The sequence below is a fragment of the Maniola hyperantus genome, chromosome 26 (assembly GCF_902806685.2).
Source record: "Maniola hyperantus chromosome 26, iAphHyp1.2, whole genome shotgun sequence".
Lineage (NCBI taxonomy): Eukaryota > Metazoa > Arthropoda > Insecta > Lepidoptera > Nymphalidae > Maniola > Maniola hyperantus.
The window spans coordinates 2,605,563-2,622,461 of NC_048561.1; the positions used below are offsets into that span (position 1 = coordinate 2,605,563).

Here is a 16,899-nt window from a genome sequence, read left to right on the forward strand (position 1 = left end):
CTGTGCTTCTTGGAGATTGTTCTTTACTTTGTCAAATGATTTGAAACAATAATTTGCTGTATATTTTCAATGTATTTAGTTAAATCGATTTTTATATAATCTAATTCTATTCTCTTATTCTTATTTCTGTAACGGTTAGTTTAATTACTAAGCTTTTAAGTGAACGCGTATATTGTCAATGTCAATTGAGGTTATAAAAGTGAATCGAGGAGTTTTTGCGTGGTTTTCAGTAAGTTGAAATGGATTCAGGGCCAGCCCAAGAAGTAACGGAGCTATTAAAACAATGGGAGGAGCAGCACACTACACCCAGCTACGATCCCATACCAACTTTGACAAGGTAAGTTCACAGGTGGAAATTTAATTAATTTTTACCTATGATGGTTGTACCTGCTGGCCAATAGTAATTGTGTTGTTATGGTCACTGTAACCTGTGATATTTAGACTTCCATATCTTTTGACTAGCTTATGCTCGCGGCTTCGTCCGCGTGGACTACATAAATTTCAAACCCCTATTTCACCCCCCTAGGGGTTGAATTTTCAAAAATCCTTTCTTAGCGGATGCCTACGTCATAATAGCTATCTGCATGCCAAATTTCAGCCCGATCCGTCCAGTAGTTTGAGCTGTGAATAGATAGATCAGTCGGTCAGTCAATCCTTTTATATATTTAGATTATGTATAGTAATTAGAGAGTGATTGACATATCAATGGTTAAATCTATCTAGAAACTCCAACATATATGTTGTGCAATGCACATGTAGGTTTCCTTATATATAATACTAGCTTTTGCACGCGACTCTGTGGATTTAGGTTTTTAAAAAACCAGTGGGGACTCTTTTTTATTTCTGAGAGAAAAAGTAGCCTAACTCAGTACCAAAATCGGTTGAACGGATGAGCCGTGAAAAGCTAGCAGACAGACAGACACACTTTCTCATTTATAATATTAGTATGGATAAATGTTTTGGTTATAATTTAGACCCCCCACTAAGAAATTATTTTGATAAGTGAAGCTGGGGCAGCTCGACTAGTTATCTATAATCTTCTATATATATATAAAAGGAAAAGGTGACTGACTGACTGACTGACTGAATGACTGCCTGATCTATCAACGCACAGCTCAAACTACTGGACGGATCCGCTAAGAAAGGATTTTAGAAAATTGAACCCCTGAGGGCGTCAAATAGGGGTTTGCAATTTGTGTAGTCCATGCGGACGAAGTTGCGGGAATAAGCTAGTCTAAATATATAAAACGAAAAGGTGACTGACTGACTGATCTATCATCACACAGCTCAAACTATCGGACGGATCGGGCTGAAATTTGGCATGCAGATAGCTAAGAAACCTACAGGGTACTTCCCGTTGACATAGAATCATGAAATTTGGCAGGTAGATAGGTCTTTAAATATCAGACTGATCTGAAAACCTCGAATTTGTGGTCACATTGCAAGAAAAAAAATTTAAATGTGTTTTGAACAAATAATTAGTATTTTCATCTTTCAAAGTAAGATTACTATACCAAGTGGGTTATCAAATGAAAGGGCTTTACCTGTACATTCTAAAACAGATTTTTATTTATAATAGTTTTTGATTTATCGTACCAAATGTTGAAAAAATACGACGACGAAAAAGTACGGGACCCTCGGTGCGCGAGTATGACTCGCACTTGGCCGGTTTTTACAGACTTAAATTGCTAACAGTATAGATATATGTTACCAGGATAGCAGAAATCATAGAAGCAGAGACAGAGAACTTCATGAAAAAGGACCCAGACCCCTTTGATGAGCGACATCCTTCCCGCACGGACCCTGAATGTGCCTTGGGACATGCACTCAAAGTTATGTTCAAGAAGGACAACTTTATGACTAAGGTGGGATGCGTCTTCTTTTTCCTTACCTCCTGATACTGTAGGGCGATTGTCTAAAACCTGCATCAATCATTATTACAATCTCAATTGTTCTGATTGGCTGAATTTGTGCAATTCTTGTTGCAACAATGCATTGTAGCCAATAGTGAGCGAGCATTAACCAATCAGAGATGATTGCGATCGTGACATTGTAGCTGTCAAACAACCGCGGTAGGGACACTGGTCTCCATGTTGCTAAAAATCATAATAGCTTAGAACTAAGTATAATTAAAAAGAACTGGCCAAGTGCGAGTCAACACTGAGGATTCTGTACTGCAATCGTATTTTATCGTCATTTTGCATGATAAATCAAAAACTGTTTTGTCTAAAAATAAATAAAAATCTGTTTTAGAATGTACAAGTGAAGCCCTTTCATATAATACTCCATTTGGTATAGTTATCTTATTTTGAAAGTTGAAAATAGCAATATTTTTTCATGAACACATTATCCATCCATACTAATATTATAAATGCGAAAGTGTGTCTGTCTGTCTGTCTACTAGCTTTTCACGGCTCAACCGTTCAACCGATTTTGACGAAATTTGGTACAGAGGTAGCTTGCAACCCGGGGAAGGACATAGGCTAATTTTTATCCCGGAAAATTTAAGAGTTCCCACAGAAGTTTTAAAAACCTAAATCCACGCGTACGAAGTCGCGGGCATCAGCTAGTAATATTTTTTATTTTTTTGTTCTCTCTTTCTCTTCTATCTGCGATCAGTCCCTGGACTATAAACAGATTGGAGGTTCGTAAATGTTCACAGCTAGTAATATAATAATAGTTTTTTACTTTGTTAATTGCAGCTAGTAAATGACTATGTTCGAGACACATACTATTCTCGCCAGAACATAACGGGGCGGGATGTTACCAAGCTGAATGTAGCCGCTTGCAGACTGACCCTTGATCTGATGCCAGGCCTGGAGATGAGCGTCGTATTCCAGGTGATTATTGAATTCTATCAATTTTCGAGTGCTTTTGGTTGGTTTCATTTAGTTCCGAGATTACGGTTGCTTTTGGTGATTATGGCTGATTTTGGTTGGTTTCGAATGATTTTAGTTAGTTTTGTGCGACTTAGGTGATAGAAACAATCCGAATGGGAGTTAGAAGAGTACCAGGCATCCATGTAGTGAAAATGAAAAAAATTCTTTATTCAAGTAAACTTTCACAAGTACTTTTGAATCGTCGGATGCATCTACCACTAACTCAAAGTGTGGAACTTGGAAGGTAATTTACTCTGCCATCCCCCACTGAGTGCTTGTGAGCTTTCTTATGCGATTATTAGGTACAGTACCACAGCCTTGAAATATACAGTCCAATTACCAATAAGTGTCGTTTAGTAAGTTCTATCATAAAATGGTGCATTACTGTTCTGTCTATGGATGCTATACGAATTCTAAACAGAACAAGGGTCTAAAATTTCACCGATTTCCCCGCGATTTTAATCCCAATTTTGTGACAACCCTTGCATATTTGCGTAGGAACACGTATATACCTACACGAGCGGCGGCATTGCTCGACTTCAAAGGCGTCGAACAACTGGTAGTATTTCGTTAAACTGTGACAGTACGATTCAAACTTAAATGCGTCTGCGTGAAGTTGCGAGACGTGCGCTTTTACCCTCCCCGCTGCCCCGAACACCCAAAATGTGTGCGGTAACGTCGTGCGCAATCTTTCAGGGGCGCATTTACGTTTGAATCGTACTGTACTTATCTCTTTTTCATTCTACTTTTTCAGGATAATGAAGCATTAATCCACCGCCTAGTGAACTGGGCGACCAGCGCTACGGACCCCCTGCAATGTTACGCCACGGGGCTGCTCGCTGCTGCAATGGAGGTGCAAGACATCGCCACTAGCTTAAGGTGGGTTGTGTGTATAACGAGGCGTTAGTCCACCGCCTAGTGAACTGGGCGACCAGCGCTACGGACCCCCTGCAATGTTACGCCACGGGGCTGCTCGCTGCTGCAATGGAGGTGCAAGACATCGCCACTAGCTTAAGGTGGGTTGTGTGTATAACGAGGCGTTAGTCCACCGCCTAGTGAACTGGGCGACCAGCGCTACGGACCCCCTGCAATGTTACGCCACGGGGCTGCTCGCTGCTGCAATGGAGGTGCAAGACATCGCCACTAGCTTAAGGTGGGTTGTGTGTATAACGAGGCGTTAGTCCACCGCCTAGTGAACTGGGCGACCAGCGCTACGGACCCCCTGCAATGTTACGCCACGGGGCTGCTCGCTGCTGCAATGGAGGTGCAAGACATCGCCACTAGCTTAAGGTGGGTTGTGTGTATAACGAGGCGTTAGTCCACCGCCTAGTGAACTGGGCGACCAGCGCTACGGACCCCCTGCAATGTTACGCCACGGGGCTGCTCGCTGCTGCAATGGAGGTGCAAGACATCGCCACTAGCTTAAGGTGGGTTGTGTGTATAACGAGGCGTTAGTCCACCGCCTAGTGAACTGGGCGACCAGCGCTACGGACCCCCTGCAATGTTACGCCACGGGGCTGCTCGCTGCTGCAATGGCTGCAAGACATCATGCTCTTATCATTTTACGGTGGGTTCATCTCCTAAGTAACTTAGTTATTTGTTTAGTTAAGTAGTTAGTTAAGTTCTTTTTAACCGACTTCAAAAAAAGGAGGAGGTTCTCAATTCGTCGGAATTTTTTTTTTTTTTTTTTTTTTTTTTTTTTTTTTTTATGTATGTTCCCCGATTACTCAAAAACGCCTGGACCGATTTTGAAAATTCTTTTTTTGTTTAAAAGGGTATACTTCAAAGTTGGTCCCATTTCAATTTGGTGAAGATCTGATGAACATCTTCGAAGATAGCTACTGGAACTCCTCAACGGATAAGAGTAAATTGTTTACGATCAGTGTAATAGCTTAGTAAACAGTAGATTTTTAACCAGTCATAGCATAATTCCATGGGGCCACTAAAAATTGTGAAATAAAAAAATTTTACAAAAAAAATAAAAACCGACTTCGTTACATAAACACTAAAAATTGAAAAATAATTTAATTTATTACCAAATATATTATGTATACAAGAGTTAATATAGTTCCATAATAATATTTTTTGGGGTCGGTGCCAATGAGGTGCCATTGTGGAGTCCCATAAAAATATGAAGTCCAGACGATTCGCGCAGCTAAAGCTAATTGGCACCGGCACCAAAAAGTATTATTATGGAACTATATTAACTCTTGTATACATAATATATTCGGTAATAAATTAAATTATTTTTCAATTTTTAGTGTTTATGTAACGAAGTCGGTTTTTTTTTTTTTTTTATTTGTCTAGATATTTTGCAAATGCTGTGTACACATTTTATAGATACATTTATCAGCCTGTGTTTGTTTATAAGTGTCGTAGTTTGTGTTAAATTAATGTATTGTGTGTGTTCCTAATAAATAAAAATAAAATAAATAAATAAATAAAACATCGCCACTAGCTTAAGATGAGTTTACCCTAAAAAACCCTAAAACCCTAGAATAGAATAGAATAGCTAAGCACTAGGCTATCACTGTTTTGATTTATGTTGTAATCTTAATTAAATAAGATTAATTAACCGCACCAACCCGTGCTTTCGTGATTCCTTTCGCCAAAGGTCGTCTGGAAGAGATTGCTTTAGCGATAAGGCCGCCTTTGCATGCTACAGCTATCAACCCGATCATGATCATTGTTGGAACTGGCTGTAAACTAAATTGTTTGTAATTAAATATGTTCTTATTCTTATTTTTGCTAAGAGTTTTTGTTTTACATTCGATGATATATTCACTTACTTCAAATATATATCTCAAACAGCCAACAGGACGTCCAAGTTTTTCTTTTTACTGATATTTTTCCCATAAATTTTAAATATCCCAACAACCTCGACGAATTTTGACGACCTCCCTGGCGCAGTGGTCTTATTAGTTGGAGGTCCCGGGTTCGATTCTTGGCAGGGATTTGGAATTTTATAATTTCTAAATTTCTGGTCTGGTCTGGTGGGAGGCCTCGGCCGTGGCTAGTTACCACCCTACCGGCAAAGCCGTGCCGCCAAGCGATTTAGCGTTCCGGTACGATGCCGTGTAGAAACCAAAGGGGCATGGATTTAATAAAAAAACTGCCATACTCCTTCCAGGTTAGCCCGCTCCCACCTTAGACCTGCACTTACCATCAGGTGAGATTGCAGCCAAGGGCTAACTTGTATCTGAATAAAAAAAAAAAAAACAATGATGATGATGACTATTTGGTTGCAGGGACGTCAACGCAATGCTGGTGCCTTTGATGTTAAAAAGGTTACACGAATTGAGGGCAAAGCCGTTAGATGACAAGGTTAGTATAAATAAAACATGCCAAGTGCGAGTCAGGCTCGCGCACCGAGGGTTCCTTACTACAGTTGTATTTTATCGTCATTTTGCACGATAAATCAAAAACTATTATGCACTAGCTGATGCCCGCGACTTCGTCCGCGTGGATTTAGGTTTTTTAAAAATCCCGTGGGAACTCTTTGATTTTCCGGGATAAAAAGTAGCCTATGTCCTTTCCCCGGGATGTAAGCTACCTCTGTACTAAATTTCATCAAAATCGGTTAAACCGTTGGGCCGTGAAAAGCTAGCAGACAGACACACTTTCACATTTATAATATTAGTATGGAAAATATTATCTACTAGCTTATGCTCGCGACTTCGTCCGCGTGGACAACACAAATTTCAAACCCCTATTTCACACCCTTTAGGGGTTGAATTTTCAAAAATCCTTTCTTAGCGGATGCCTACCTGATTATAGCTATCTGCATGCCAAATTTCAGCCCAATCCATCCAGTAGTTTGAGCTGTGCGTTGATAGATCAGTCAGTCAGTCAGTCAGTCACCTTTTCCTTTTATATATTTAGCATTTATAATATTAGTGTGGGTAAAAATAAATAAAAATCTGTTTAAGAATGTACAGGTGAAGCCCTTTCATATGATACCCGACTTGGTATAGTTATCTTACTTCGAATATTGAAAATGGTAATTATAGTTTGTGACCACAATTTAATTTTTTTTGTGTGATGTAACCACAAATTCACGGTTTGTAGAAACCTACAGGGTACTTCCCGTTGACCTAGAATCATGAAATTTGGCAGGTAGATAGATCTTATAGCAGACATTCGGGGAAAAATCTGAAAACCGTGAATTTGTGGTTACATCACACAAAAAAAATTAAATTGTGGTGGTCATGAACTAATAATTAGTATTTCCAATTTTCAGAATAGAATAGAATGTTTTTTTATTCATGTAAACTTTTTACAAGTGCTTATGAATAGTCAGGTAGTTTTAATTTACCACTGGTTCGGAATGCCGTTCCTACCGAGGAGAACCAGCAAGAAACTCGGCGGTTGCTCTTTTTAATTTTTCAATTTACAATGTTATTATACCGTACTATACAAGCCATTGCAGCCCCGTGCATTGCTGGAGCGAGTCAAATCCAAGCTTTTTCGAAGTAAGATAACTATATCAAGTGCGGTATCATATGAAAATTCTTCGCCTGTGCATTTTAAAACAGATTTTTATTTATTTTTATGCATCATAGTTTTTGAATCATCGTGCAAAATGTCGAAAAAATACGACTGTAGTACGGAACCCTCGTTGCGCGAGCCTGACTCGCACTTGGCCGGTTTTTACTTTTGAGGTACGGAACCCTAAAATTTGTATAATTTGCAGCCAGGCGCGAACTTAGTGACTCCCCCGAGTCAAACGCGCCACTTTGCGCGCTTCGACAAGAAGAAAAACAATGAATTCAAATGTAATGGACCCACGCCCGACAAAAAAGGTATGCGTTTTATTATCTACTAGCTGATGCCCGCGACTTCGTCCGCGTGGATTTAGGTTTTTAAAAATCCCGTGGGAACTCTTTGATTTTCCGGGATATGAAATGAAATGAAATGAAAATCTTTTTTATTCGTATAACTTTTACAAGTGCTTACGAATAGTCGGATGCATCTACCACTGGTTCGGAATGCCTTTCCTGCCGAGAAGAACCAGCAAGAAACTCGGCGGTTGCTCTTTTCAAATATTTGATATAGGTACAAGATTATGACATGTATAAAATAGTATTTGCAGTCTTGCGCGTTGCTGGAACGAGCTGCAGGTCAAATCCACGCTCTTTTATCATTTAGATAATCTTCAATTGTGTAATATGCTTTTTTCAGGAGCATATTTTTAATAGATTTTTTAAACTTGTGCAAAGGTAAGTCCAAAATAGTTTGCGGGATTTTATTATAAAAGGTAATACCAATACCCACAAATGACTTTTGGACTTTCCTGAGGCGGAAGGCAGGAGCTGCAAGTTTGTCTCTGTTTCTAGTTAGCCTATTGTGTAGGTCACCAATTTTCTTGTAACTAAGAATATTTTGTCTTACAAAAATTATGTTATTATAAATATATTGAGAGGCTACAGTAAGGATATCTATTTCCTTAAATTTCTTTCGAAGGGAATCGCGTGGTCTTAAGTTACAAATTGCGCGTATTGCCCTTTTTTGTAATACAAAAATTCTCCCAATATCTGCCGCTTTAATCGATAAAAAGTAGCCTATGTCCTTCCCCGGGATGTAAGCTACCTCTGTACCAAATTTCATCAAAATCGGATAAACCGTTGGCCGTGAAAAGCTAGCAGACAGACACACTTTCACATTTATAATATTAGTATGGAAAATATTATCTACTAGCTTATGCTCGCGACTTCGTCCGCGTGGACAACACAAATTTCAACCCTCTATTTCACCCCCTTTAGGGTTTGAATTTTCAAAAATCCTTTCTTAGCGGATGCCTACCTCATTATAGCTATCTGCATGCCAAATTTCAGCCCGATCCGTCCAGTAGTTTGAGCTGTACGTTGAATGTTGATAGATCAGTCAGTCAGTCAGTCACCTTTTCCTTTTATATATTTAGATTACACCATCCATTTACGGTATTTGACAACTAGTCACATCAGTAACTTTTTATCAAACGTCAAAACGCGCGCTAAGTATGCGAAATTCTATGAAATACCGGTGTATGACGTCACAATCATTTGACGTGCTTTTTTTAGTTTAATCGATATTTTAAAATGGTTATTACACTTAAAACCAACAAAGGACGTGGATTTTACGTATATTGGAAACCCTCTATTTAATAAAGATGGGCGTTATTGGCTATTTACGGCAACGGTTAATCAACAGTTACTTAGTTTCAATACCGATATTGTTAACCGTTGCCGAATATCGGTATCAGAGTTGTGTTTCAACTAATTTATATGCGCAACGCGCAGCGGTTTCCGTAGTAGTAACTAAGCTAGCTGCCGTATCAATACCGTCTGTATAGCTAGCGCGCGCATATTCACTAAAATAAAACCAATTTTACTTTCATGAATATCGTGAAGTAATCACAACCTTAAGTTCATAGTAGTAAAGTTTAATTTGATCATTGACATAGGTCAAACTATAGTGGACGCCTGCATGAATAGTTTGCCACAGTCCAGTTAACCAAAAACATTTCATGAAGATTGATAAACCAAAGAGGACCTTATCTCTATTAATCTAAGGCTAACTGTATTTAGATTGACAGATCAAAGTGTAATGGACAAGTACTTGTACAGTTAAGCCTTAGCGTAATAGAGATAAGGTCGGCTTTGGTTTACCAAGTTCTTAGTTACTAAGCCGGTAGCCAATAACCGCTCCTTCTCAGCTTTCAGTGAATGAAAGAAAGAGAAGGCATAATTATTGCGTTTCTAGTTACCAAAAACCAAACAATGCATTGTCAGTTGCCAGTTGGAAGTGTTGCGTTGTCAGGTGGTTATAGATGATAACTGAAAACCGTTGCTAGCTACGACAATAACGCTATGGTACGCTATAGGCACGGCAGCGGTTTTTAGTTAAGTTAAGCTATAGCGGACACATGTCTACTATTTAATAATCACTGCGAAATAATTTATTTTTGACTAGATTTTATTTTCTTTGATTTTCCGGGATAAAAAGTAGCCTATGTCTTAATCCAGGGTATAATGTATCTCCATTCCAAATTTCAGCCAAATCCGTCCAGTAGTTTTTGCGTGAAGAAGTAACAAACATACACACACACATACAAACTTTCCGAGGCCGACGGTTGTATCTTGAAACTTCTATATATAGTCCAGATTGCAGAACACTCTGTTAGTGCGAGTACTGTCGGTGGTACATATGTTCGGGACTACGTCATCGATTGAACAGCGCCATCTAGTTTCTACTGTGGCAACCCCCACACTGTCAATACTTTTATTTGCAGATCGTGAGAAAGACGACGGCGGAGGGGGACATGACATGTTGACTGATGAGGTGCCGTCCATTGCCAAAGATCCTGAGACGCCGGTCAAAAACTTTAATTGTAAGTCATCATCATCTACAACAGATAGACGTCCACTGCTGGACATAGGTCTCTGGTAGGGACTTCCACACGCCGCCTGAATCCAGCGGCTCCCTGCGACTTGTCCGATGTCGTCCCTCCACCTAATGGGAGGTCTTCCAACACTGCGTCTTCCGGTGCGAGGTCGCCATTCCAGCACCTTGGGACCCCAACATCTATCGGTATAAGTGGCAATGGCCACTTCAGCTTCGCAACCCGTTGAGCTATGTCGGTTACTCTAGTTCTCCTATTATAAATAACTACTCGGTGCTATTTAAAACCTTAAAACATAACTATTTCTTTACTCTTGCAGGTAGCGCAGGGTCCCCCGAGCGTTTGGGCCTCATGTCCCCCCCGGCGAGGCCCCCGCCCCCCGTGCCCCCTGTCATCCACCACGAGACCTCCTCCAACTCCAGCTGGGTAGAGATGGAGACATACGTCATAGGTAAGAGAGAGATGGGGAGACTATTGTAGGTAGTGCAGGGTCCCCCGAGCGTTGGGGCCTCATGTCCCCCCCGGCGAGGCCCCCGCCCCCCGTGCCCCCTGTTATCCACCACGAGACCTCCTCCAACTCCAGCTGGGTAGAGATGGAGACATACGTCATAGGTAAGAGAGAGATGGGGAGACTATTGTAGGTAGCGCAGGGTCCCCCGAGCGTTGGGGCCTCATGTCCCCCCCGGCGAGGCCCCCGCCCCCCGTGCCCCCTGTCATCCACCACGAGACCTCCTCCAACTCCAGCTGGGTAGAGATGGAGACATACGTCAAAGGTGAGAATAGAATAGAATATATTTTATTCAAGTAGACTTATTACAAGTGCTTTTGAATCGTTAACTAGTTTAATTTACCACTGGTACGGAATGCTGTTCCTACCGAGAAGAACCAGCAAGAAACTCGGCGGTTGCTCTTTTCAAGAGATAATTTTACAATATTATCATACCATACTCTATGAAGCTGTGATAGCCTAGTGGTTAGGACGTCCGCCTTCTAATCGGAGGTCGGGGGTTCGATCCCGGGCACGCACCTCTAACTTTTCGGAGTTATGTGCGTTTTATGTAATTAAATATCACTCGCTTTAACGGTGAAGGAAAACATCGTGAGGAAACCTGCATGCCTGAGAGTTCTCCATAATGTTCTCAAAGGTGTGTGTGAAGTCTACCAATCTGCACATGGCCAGCGTGGTAGACTATGGCCAAAACCGTTCTCTGTGAGAGGAGACCCATACTCTGTAGTGAGCCGGCGATGGGTTGATCATGATGATGATGATGATACTCTATAAGCAATTGTAGCCCCGTGCATTGCTGGAGCGAGTCAAATCCACTTTTGTGAAAGCCCAACGCTGGGGTGTCTTGTCCCCCGACGAGAACGAGGGCTTAGGGCACGCCCGAGATCGAACTCCAGACCGCCCGAATAGAGAAGGGCTGTTACCGCGATTTTTTTTCACCATCGTCATCATCAACAACCAATAGACGTCCACTGCTGGACATAGGTTTCTTGTAGGGACTTCCACACGCCACGGTCTTGCGCCGCCGCCATCCAGCGGCTCCCTGCGACTCGTTTGATTTCGTCTGTCCACCTAGTGGGGGGTCTTCCAACACTGCGTCTTCCGCTGCGAGGTCGCCATTCCAGCACCTTGGGACCCCAACATCTATCGGTTTTACGAACTATGTGCCCTGCCCATTGCCACTTCAGCTTCGCAACCCGTTGAGCTATGTCGGTTACTCTAGTTCTCCTACGGATCTCCTCATTTCCTCATTGATCACGTAGAGAAACTCCGCACATAGCTCTCTCCATCGCCCGCTGAGTGACTCTGAGCTTTCTTATGAGGCCCATAGGTAGTTAAAGACGTCAAAATTCGGTCACCCATTCAGATACCGACTTGGGTCAACGTTGCACAATCAATTTTTACTTTTTTTCAGGTAACATACAAATCCATCCGCCAACAGACGCCACTAAACAGATGCTAATACTCAGGTACCTGACCCCCATCGGAGAATATCAAGAGGTGAGGAAAGTAGTTTTTTGTATATAGTGCGTGAAGTTAAAAAGCTGTAATTTATAAAAATATAAAAAACACAACTGCCCTGCTAAAAAACACTTAAAAGCGAAATAAAAATATACCATCAGCTCGAAACTTCAGTCTAGTGCTGACTTCACTAAAATGGCGACCACGCGCATTAGCAATTTGAGGGACTTATAATAAAAATTACAAAATGGGTAAGGTCATGTAAGTTAAAAAAGTTAAAGTTTTATTTCTTGTACGATGGTACGGAACCATTCGTGTGCGAGTCCAATTCGCACTTGACCGATTTTTTTGTTTTTTTTTACAGTTCCTATCCCATGTGTTCGAGTGGAACGCACTAGGCCTCATATTGGGGTACCTCAACGTTCGCGAGTCGCGGGACTCGAGGCTCGCTTTCGAGGCCTTGAAGTATCTAGCGGCTCTGCTATGCCATAAGAAGTTCTCTATTGACTTCATCAATATGGGAGGGCTACAGGTAAGATACTAACCCATCGCCGGTTCACTACAGAGAACTGGCCTCATATTGGGATACCTCAACGTTCGCGAGTCGCGGGACTCGAGGCTCGCTTTCGAGGCCTTGAAGTATCTAGCGGCTCTGCTATGCCATAAGAAGTTCTCTATTGACTTCATCAATATGGGAGGGCTACAGGTAAGATACTAACCCATCGCCGGTTCACTACAGAGAACTGGCCTCATATTGGGATACCTCAACGTTCGCGAGTCGCGGGACTCGAGGCTCGCTTTCGAGGTCTTGAAGTATCTAGCGGCTCTGCTAGGCCATAAGAAGTTCTCTATTGACTCCATCAATATGGGAGGGCTACAGGTAAGATACTAACCCATCGCCGATTCACTACTGAGCACTGGCCTCATATTGGGGTACCTCAACCTTCGCGAGTCGCGGGACTCGAGGCTCGCTTTCGAAGCCTTGAAGTATCTAGCGGCTCTGGTATGCCATAAGAAGTTCTCTATTGACTTCATCAATATGGGAGGGCTACAGGTAAGATACTAACCCATCGCCGATTCACTACTGAGCACTGGCCTCATATTGGGGTACCTCAACCTTCGCGAGTCGCGGGACTCGAGGCTCGCTTTCGAGGCCTTGAAGTATCTAGCGGCTCTGCTATGCCATAAGTTCTCTATTGACTTCATTAATATGGGAGGGCTACAGGTAAGATACTAACGCATCACCGGTTCACTACAGAGCACTGGCCTCATATTGGGATACCTCAAGGTTCGCGAGTCGCAGGACTCGAGGCTCGCTTTCGAGGCCTTGAAGTATCTAGCGGCTTTGCTATGCCATAAGAAGTTCTCTATTGACTTCATCAATATGGGAGGGCTACAGGTAAGATACTAACGCATCACCGGTTCACTACAGAGCACTGGCCTCATATTGGGATACGTCAACGTTCGCGAGTCGCGGGACTCGAGGCTCGCTTTCGAGGCCTTGAAGTATCTAGCGGCCCTGCTATGCCATAAGAAGTTCTCTATTGACTTCATCAATATGGGAGGGCTACAGGTAAGATACTAACCCATCGCCGGTTCACTACAGAGAACTGGCCTCATATTGGGATACCTCAACGTTCGCGAGTCGCGGGACTCGAGGCTCGCTTTCGAGGTCTTGAAGTATCTAGCGGCTCTGCTATGCCATAAGAAGTTCTCTATTGACTCCATCAATATGGGAGGGCTACAGGTAAGATACTAACCCATCGCCGATTCACTACTGAGCACTGGCCTCATATTGGGGTACCTCAACCTTCGCGAGTCGCGGGACTCGAGGCTCGCTTTCGAGGCCTTGAAGTATCTAGCGGCTCTGGTATGCCATAAGAAGTTCTCTATTGACTTCATCAATATGGGAGGGCTACAGGTAAGATACTAACCCATCGCCGGTTCACTACAGAGCACTGGCCTCATATTGGGATACCTCAACGTTCGCGAGTCGCGGGACTCGAGGCTCGCTTTCGAGGTCTTGAAGTATCTAGCGGCTCTGCTATGCCATAAGTTCTCTATTGACTTCATTAATATGGGAGGGCTACAGGTAAGATACTAACCCATCGCCGGTTCACTACAGAGCACTGGCCTCATATTGGGATACCTCAACGTTCGCGAGTCGCGGGACTCGAGGCTCGCTTTCGAGGTCTTGAAGTATCTAGCGGCTCTGCTATGCCATAAGTTCTCTATTGACTTCATTAATATGGGAGGGCTACAGGTAAGATACTAACGCATCACCGGTTCACTACAGAGCACTGGCCTCATATTGGGATACCTCAACGTTCGCGAGTCGCGGGACTCGAGGCTCGCTTTCGAGGTCTTGAAGTATCTAGCGGCTCTGCTATGCCATAAGAAGTTCTATATTGACTCCATCAATATGGGAGGGCAACAGGTAAAGTAAGATTGTCAACCGATATATGTCCACTGCTGGACGTAAGTCTCTTATAGGGGCTTCCACCCGCCACAGTCTTGCGTAGCCTGAATCCAGCGGCTCCCTGTGACTCGTTTGATGTCTTCTGTTCACCTAGTACAAGATCTTCCAACGCTGCGCTTTCCGGTGTGACGTCGCCGTTCCAGCACGCTGGGACCTCAATGTCTATCGGTTTCTCAAACTATGTGCCCTGCCCATTACCACTTCAGCTTCGCAGCCCGTTGAGCTATGTCGGTCACTCTGGTTCTCCTACGGATCTCCTCATTTCTGATTTGATTACGTAGAGAAACTCCAAGCTTAACTCTCTCCATCGCACACTGAGTGACTCTGAGCTTTCTTATGACCATGTCTCGGATATTTATATGTACACGTATGTATTATAGCATATCGAAGTGTATATAAATTTTTGTTTTTGCAGAAATTTCTAGAAGTGCCTCGTCCGTCCGTGGCCGCGACGGGCGTGTCTATCTGTCTGTACTACTTGGCGTATTGCGAAGACGCGATGGAGAGAGTTTGTCTCATGCCGTCTCACATCCTCGCTAATCTTGTCGAGTAAGTAGCTCTTTTCCTAAAATTAGCGCTCTATTATTATATAGCTAAACAATCCAATACTAATAACCATTTGCCTTATACTTGTAGTTTTTGTGATTTAGTATTTTTCAAACCCGCAATGTATAGCGTGCAAAACTCGGGTCAATGTCCCGCCTACGACGGTCACCTCAAACACGGGCAGCCCAAAAAGCCGCAACCGCGATACTAGCCTCGTGCAGCTCCTCGTTTGTGTAGGTTGTCGGGCACGCAAGGCACCCAGTGATGCGGCATTGACCCCGCGGCACCTATCTACACAATGGTCGTTGACCTCTAGCGTCAGTCAGATGTTTCTTTTGCAATACATTGCTAACTTTTAAAAATACAGGTTTTTTTAATTTATTTTTCGGGGTTTTCTTCTGATATTTTAACCTGTCTTCGTTTTTTCATATATTCCGCGACAGGTCGAGATGGCAATAGGGGTATGAGGCGGGGGAACGCCCCGCACGCTCGTACGTCGCCGGCGCTCGCCCGCACCGGGTTAGCGCGGGGGCTGTGCGGGTGTGCGGGGCGTTCCCTCTTCGATAAATAGTCGGATCCGTCCAGTAGTTTGAGCTGTGCGTTGATAGATCAGTCAATCAATCAGTCAGTCAGTCAGTCACCTTTTCCTTGACGCAATTATTGTTTTTTTTTAGGGTTCCGTACCTCAAAAGGAAAAACGGAACCCTTATAGGATCACTTTGTTGTCTGTCTGTCTGTCTGTCAAGAAACCTACAGGGTACTTCCCGTTGACCTAGAATCATGAAATTTGGCAGGTAGGTGGGTCTTATAGCTGGCTTTAGGGGAAAAATCTGAAAACCGTAAATTTGTGGTTACATCACACAAAAAAAAAATTGTGGTCATGAACTAATAATTAGGTAGTATTTTCAATATTCGAAGTAAGATAACTATACCAAGTGGGGTATCATATGAAAGGGCTTTACTTGTGCATTCTTAAACAGATTTTTATTTATTTTTATGCATCATAGTTTTTGAGTTATCGTGCAAAATGTCGAAAAAATACGACTGTAGTACGGAACCTAGTATGTGCGAGCCTGACTCGCACTTGGCTGGTTTTTTCCCCAGATACTCGCTCTGGCTTCTGGAATGCTCGCACGACTCGGGCAGGTGTCACGCGACCATGTTTTTTGGCCTCTCGTTCCAGTTTCGGGTGATTCTAGAAGAATTTGATAAGCAGGTTAGTTGAACTCTTTTTTTTTATTTGTATTTGTATTTATTTTTCGATTTAGACTTATACAAGCGCGTACGAAAGTCAGATAAGCATAGTACTATACAAGCCATACTTCCATACTTATACTTATTTACGTTTTTTTTAAAGAAAAAAAAAATTAAAAAAATATTTTTTCTTAGGACGGCCTCAGAAAGCTGTACAATGTGATATCGACTCTGCCAATTTTGGGTTCGGACGAGGAAGAGTCGCGTGTGTCGGACGACGAGACCTGCGCGGCACGACAAATCGTACGACATGTCTGCGTTGCACTCAGAAGGTATAATCATCATGATCAACCCATCTCCGGCTCACTACAGAGCACGGGTCTCCTCTCAGAGTGAGAAGGGTTTTGGCCATAGCCACCACGCTGGCCATGTGCGGATTGGTAGACTTCAC

At 42.7% G+C, this 16,899-nt stretch overlaps 1 protein-coding gene across 1 annotated transcript in view; it reads left to right on the forward strand.

Moving 5' to 3' along the window:
- The first annotated feature begins 3 nt into the window (after positions 1-3).
- Positions 4-16,899, forward strand: part of mahj (LisH and WD40 domain-containing protein mahjong) — a 42,117-nt gene continuing 25,221 nt past the window's right edge. Inside the window, exons 1-13 of the mRNA XM_034982061.2 lie at positions 4-337; positions 1,715-1,865; positions 2,703-2,840; positions 3,634-3,758; positions 6,128-6,203; positions 7,573-7,681; positions 10,150-10,248; positions 10,580-10,711; positions 12,183-12,268; positions 12,594-12,761; positions 15,124-15,257; positions 16,359-16,470; positions 16,644-16,780. Coding sequence (XP_034837952.1) covers positions 240-337; positions 1,715-1,865; positions 2,703-2,840; positions 3,634-3,758; positions 6,128-6,203; positions 7,573-7,681; positions 10,150-10,248; positions 10,580-10,711; positions 12,183-12,268; positions 12,594-12,761; positions 15,124-15,257; positions 16,359-16,470; positions 16,644-16,780 — 1,565 coding nt within the window. The 5' untranslated portion in view covers positions 4-239. The remainder of the gene's footprint in view (positions 338-1,714; positions 1,866-2,702; positions 2,841-3,633; positions 3,759-6,127; positions 6,204-7,572; positions 7,682-10,149; positions 10,249-10,579; positions 10,712-12,182; positions 12,269-12,593; positions 12,762-15,123; positions 15,258-16,358; positions 16,471-16,643; positions 16,781-16,899) is intronic.